At 38.7% G+C, this 5,316-nt stretch overlaps 1 protein-coding gene across 1 annotated transcript; it reads right to left on the bottom strand.

Moving 5' to 3' along the window:
* Nucleotides 1–495: 495 nt before the first annotated feature.
* On the bottom strand, nt 496–4,193 carry LOC124389968 (actin, alpha skeletal muscle 2). Its single transcript, XM_046855599.1, has 9 exons — nt 4,073–4,193; nt 2,980–3,127; nt 2,748–2,876; nt 2,524–2,634; nt 2,357–2,441; nt 1,734–1,895; nt 1,127–1,318; nt 803–984; nt 496–713 (listed from the first exon to the last, which is right to left on the bottom strand). The coding sequence occupies exons 2-9, from the start codon at nt 3,106–3,108 to the stop codon at nt 570–572; spliced, it is 1,134 nt and encodes a 377-aa protein (XP_046711555.1). The 5' UTR covers nt 3,109–3,127; nt 4,073–4,193; the 3' UTR covers nt 496–569.
* Between the last annotated feature and the right edge of the window lie 1,123 nt (nt 4,194–5,316).

Below are 5,316 nucleotides of genomic sequence, written 5' to 3'. Positions count from 1 at the left end.
ATCTCCAGTGCAAAACCTGCTTCAAGTAACTTCACAGACTTTTAATTGGATTCAGGTCTCCTCTCTGCTTGGTCATTCAAATACGTTGATTTGCTTTTGGTGAAACCATTACTTTGTTGATTTGGCTGTTAGTGTATGGTAATTGTTATGTTAAAATGTAAAAGACATTTTCATTTTCAGCTTAACGGCAGACTTGATGAAAAGCTCCAGATCTCAATGAAGTAAAGCAGCTCAAAAGCATGATAGTTTCACTGTCATGCTGCATTGTTGGGATCTGCTTTCATTTTGCACCAAACATTCCTTTTGTTTTATCACATTTTCCCACATAAATCAGGGTGAGTAAAGTTAACTCGATTTTTTTGTTTGTTTTTTGAGAAAGGGCTTCTGAAATGATTTATCTGTATGTACACTGTATGTAAGTTTGCAGTCCAATGACAGACAATACATTTGAAATATAAGAGCAATTGAAGCATGTGAAGACAAAAGACACTGTCATACTGATCAACATTTATTACAACATAACATGTATATACAGTAAAAGAGACAGTACAAATGGAAGGGATGCTGATTTAGAAGCACTTCCTGTGGACAATGGAGGGACCGGCCTCATCGTACTCCTGCTTGGTGATCCACATCTGCTGGAAGGTGGACAGGGAAGCCAGGATGGAGCCACCAATCCAGACGGAGTACTTACGCTCAGGGGGAGCAATGATCTGTAGTAAGAGAAAATTTTGTTGAATTTAACCTAATGATCAACTACATTCAACCAAAAGTGTTGAGTCTAATGTCAGCTTCCTCTTACCTTAATCTTCATGGTGCTGGGGGCCAGGGCAGTGATCTCCTTCTGCATACGGTCAGCAATACCAGGGTACATGGTGGTACCACCAGACAGGACATTGTTGGCGTACAGGTCCTTACGGATGTCAATATCGCACTTCATGATGCTGTTGTAAGCGGTCTCATGGATACCAGCAGACTCCATACCTGTGGTTCAATAAGATTTAGGTTAACATAAAGTATAAGTACATGGATTTAAATATTGGAATCATTAATTTCTTAGGTTATTATCTTATCTGACTGTAAAAAAAAAAATATCACCATGTTCAAATTTAAAAGTGAAGCTCACCAATGAAAGAGGGCTGGAAGAGGGTCTCAGGGCAACGGAAACGCTCGTTACCAATGGTGATGACCTGACCATCGGGAAGCTCATAGCTCTTCTCCAGGGAGGAGGAGGAAGCAGCGGTAGCCATCTCATTCTCGAAGTCCAGAGCCACATAGCACAGCTTCTCCTTGATGTCACGCACGATCTCACGCTCAGCTAAGAAGGGCAGGTTTTAGAAGAATGATGACTGAACCGAAAACCTTTACAGAATCTACAAACTACACAACAATTATATCCAGTACTTCCTTGAATATAATTCTACAAAGACTAATTAATGTTTGTTTTCATAGGTACAACAAAAATCCAAATATACATCTGTTCAAAAGAATAACTTTCTTAAAAATATGGTTCCTTGAGGTTTTTTGGAGTTCTTAATGACTGTTGATACCATGCTTGATAGCTGGATACCACATTAATACCATGCTTGATAGCTGGATACCACATTAATACCATGCTTGACAGCTTAATACCATAGCTTGATACAATGATCCAAAAAACATTTAACATTTTTAGAGACTCTCTAAAGAGTGTGACAATTTAAATGCTTATTTGATTTGGTAGCACAACTTACCAGTTGTGACAAAAGAGTAGCCTCTCTCAGTCAGGATCTTCATCAAGTAGTCAGTCAAGTCGCGACCGGCCAGATCCAAACGCATGATGGCATGGGGGAGAGCGTAACCCTCATAGATGGGCACATTGTGGGTAACACCATCACCAGAGTCCAGCACAATACCTGCAGGGGGCAGATTTTAGCCACACATGCATTCTGTCACACAGAGATCCCTCAGAGAATGTGTCACATCATAAATGAGCCATGCTGCTGTCTTCAGTGACCAGAGATGAAGCCTTTCTTCCAGGACATTAGGGATTATTGCTAATCCTATAAAACATACTGCTCTATTGTCTCGCTGTCTGTTAAACAAACCACTGTGCATGTTTAATTCATGTTATGTGTATAAAAAAAAATTAATGGCAGCAGTACTTATTAATCACATTATTAATTATCCAGTAATAACTCTCCATAGAGTCATAGAAATATTCTCCAAGTGTAAATAATGAATAATAACTAAAGACTAGATTCTGTTAACATGATTTAGTTATTTGTTTGAATTTAGCATGATTGATTTTAGCAGTCAGTAGCTTAGTCATATATTATATATTGTAGAGTCAAACTGCATTGCTGCCAATACTGACCGGTGGTACGGCCGGAGGCATACAGGGACAGGACAGCCTGGATTGCCACATACATGGCTGGGACGTTGAAGGTCTCAAACATGATCTACAAATGCACATTAGACATGTGTTAATAAAAGAGCAACTAAAAAAAACAGCAGGAAACATTGTCATGGAAGTTTAAGTACCTGGGTCATCTTTTCCCTGTTGGCCTTAGGGTTGAGGGGGGCCTCAGTGAGCAGAGTGGGGTGCTCCTCAGGAGCCACACGGAGCTCATTGTAGAAGGTGTGGTGCCAGATCTAAAAGGAATTAACAATCAGGGTTACATTTATTAAGTCCAAAGGTGATCTTAGGCAATTATCCACAGATAAAGTGTATAAGAAAGCATTAAGGTTCACATCTGATCACACACCTTCTCCATATCGTCCCAGTTGGTAATGATGCCATGCTCGATGGGGTACTTGAGGGTCAGGATACCCCTCTTGCTCTGGGCCTCATCACCAACGTAGCTGTCCTTCTGACCCATACCAACCATCACACCCTGTGCAAGAAAGAGGATTAAATATAGTGGTGTATGTATTTATGCATAACTTTCCAGCTGTAGATATGTAAAGGATTTTGTTGAGCTACGGAGGGTTGCGTACCTGGTGGCGGGGCCTTCCAACAATGGAAGGGAAGACAGCACGGGGAGCGTCATCACCGGCAAATCCAGCCTTGACCAAGCCAGAGCCATTGTCGCACACAAGGGCGGTAGTTTCGTCGTCGTCACACATGGTTGGTTTCTGAGATGGTCTGTGAAAGAAACAGATTACATATTTATAACAGATAAATGCTTTCCAAATGTATATAAACTCGGCTTGGGGTCAGGAGAAGAGTCCAAAAAAACCCCAATACCAGCCTGCCTTGATAAAACTGGTAGAAAAAATATTAATATGTGTAATCCATTTTATATTGATTTGGATTGAATTATTTATTTTTGCATTAAACTTTGGAAAATAATAGGGTGACCTATTTGATAAAAACATCTCACCAAACTTTTGATCACTGACAAAAAAAATCTCAAAAATAAAACTAAACAACTCGTTAAATGAACTATTTAAAAAAAAGTTGTTGACCAGTGTTTACTCCTTCCACAGACTAATCTTTACTCCCCACCCCTTACTTAATGAAACTGTATCTCTGTAACCAAGCAGATAAAGATTTTCAGCCTCTTAATGTTAAGCCAAAAATGCCACAACGCTGAAACCTAGATGTCTATTTTAAAGTCTATCCCTCTTTCTGTTTAAGGCCTATAGTGTTTCTTCTCTCATGCTGTTTCTTATCTGAGCTCGGTGCTTGTTCAGCAGCTGTCATCACATTTTAACACCTTGGTTTGATGTCATGGCCCCTGTCTCCTAAATTCCAAATGGCTTAATTCATGACATTCTGTGCTGTACTATGTAAATGTACCACGACAGCACAATCATTCAGGCACTGTCTAAATTAACAAGTAGAAACTCTTAACAACTATGGCTTTGGAAAAGTGTCTTCCTATGTCATTTGTCTTTTAATCTAACTTTGTTTTAAATTGAAATATATGCGATATATGTCTAAGTTCTAAACCAATAAAGCTTTACTAAATCCATTATTAAAACTCTTTTTACCACTGGTTGTTAAAATTATTCAGCAGTCATTTTGTGAATATATTAATGCACTTCTTCCTTTTTTCTAGATAAACCAACAACACCATGCACTCACCAAGTTGTCTCGCGGGACTGATGCTTCCACTGGGACAAAGTGTTGGGTGAGACAGCTCCCCTTAAATAGGTCTCAGGCAAGGGGGTCTGGGGTGGAGCGTTCAGTTCGGAGAAGCCCAAATAAGAGCTTTTGAGAAAGAGAGCTGAGCCCTCCCCATCAGTCAAAGTATCTATCTTGATCAGATGGAGCAACTGGATCCTTCCCAAATGGAGCAGCATTTCCTTGGAAATAGCAGCCCAGCCAAACTTAAAACTAAGATAGATGGGAGAACTCAAATGCTTTAACTGCATATGCTTTAATGTTTGTTTTATCCTTCAGACCTCTGTGCTTAATAATGTTTTGGAAGTGGAGTTTTGCCTAATTGTAGTGTAAGACATATAACCATTGTATATTTATAATAGGAATATACTTTTTTTATATATATATATATATAAAAAAATATACTGTATGTTTATAATAGGAATATACTAATATGTAATATGTAATTACCATTTAAGAATCCTGGTATTTCATCCAATCTAAATTCTCAGTTTACTAATCTGGATTCTCATTATGTATCTTAAACCCAATATTTTAAAATTGCAAAAAAAATAACGTTTATTTTTCTTAAACATTTATTTATTAATAAAGCACTTTATTAACTGGGGGCAGCTCATGATGAGCACACAAATGTTGTACTCTTGGCCTCCCACTGAGATGGGAAACTGTATATGTCAGTAAGTCGGCTGACTGGTATGTAGTCTGGAGACCCCAAACGTGGATAACAGCTGGTTTGAAGGGGGGTCAATCCATTTGGCCTTCTTCTTCTTACCTGCTTCCTGATTGGCTAGGCTGTATGGTAGCAAGCCACCGATTGGTCGAAATCTCTCCTTTTAGGGTTATGGTGGGAAGCAGGTGTTGTAATAGATATACTGTAGAAGTGAGAGTGTGAGCCTCACTCCTTATTTGGGATGACCTTTACAGCCCCAATTAGCATATGTCTCTGTGGTGCTATGCTGAATAAATGGACTAAGTGTGACACCTACCACTACTTCTACTTCTAAATCTTTCTGTAATGAGATTCTGGTTGAAAAAAAAATCCTTCGATGAGATTATGGTGTTATATAATGAAAGACAGTCATTTGTTCCTCTTTATGGTGCACATGAATGAAGTATAAAGCATTGTTATTATTTTCATTAAACTATACAATTCACTGCTATAACCAGATTATCTTTAAAATCAAATGAATAAACATTTCCGTTCT

This window comes from Silurus meridionalis, chromosome 8 (genome assembly GCF_014805685.1).
Source record: "Silurus meridionalis isolate SWU-2019-XX chromosome 8, ASM1480568v1, whole genome shotgun sequence".
Lineage (NCBI taxonomy): Eukaryota > Metazoa > Chordata > Actinopteri > Siluriformes > Siluridae > Silurus > Silurus meridionalis.
This window is presented reverse-complemented; position numbering and strand designations above follow the sequence as displayed.

Bases quoted from the DNA above. Each gene is read 5' to 3' on its own strand.
- LOC124389968 (XM_046855599.1), bottom strand. From the start codon at position 3,108: ATGTGTGACGACGACGAAACTACCGCCCTTGTGTGCGACAATGGCTCT. The intron at 1,896-2,356 runs GTCAGTATTGGC...TGCCCCCTGCAG, and splicing joins TGCCTCCGGCCGTACCACCG to GTATTGTGCTGGACTCTGGT. The intron at 714-802 runs GTAAGAGGAAGC...CTCTTACTACAG, and splicing joins CCAGCACCATGAAGATTAAG to ATCATTGCTCCCCCTGAGCG.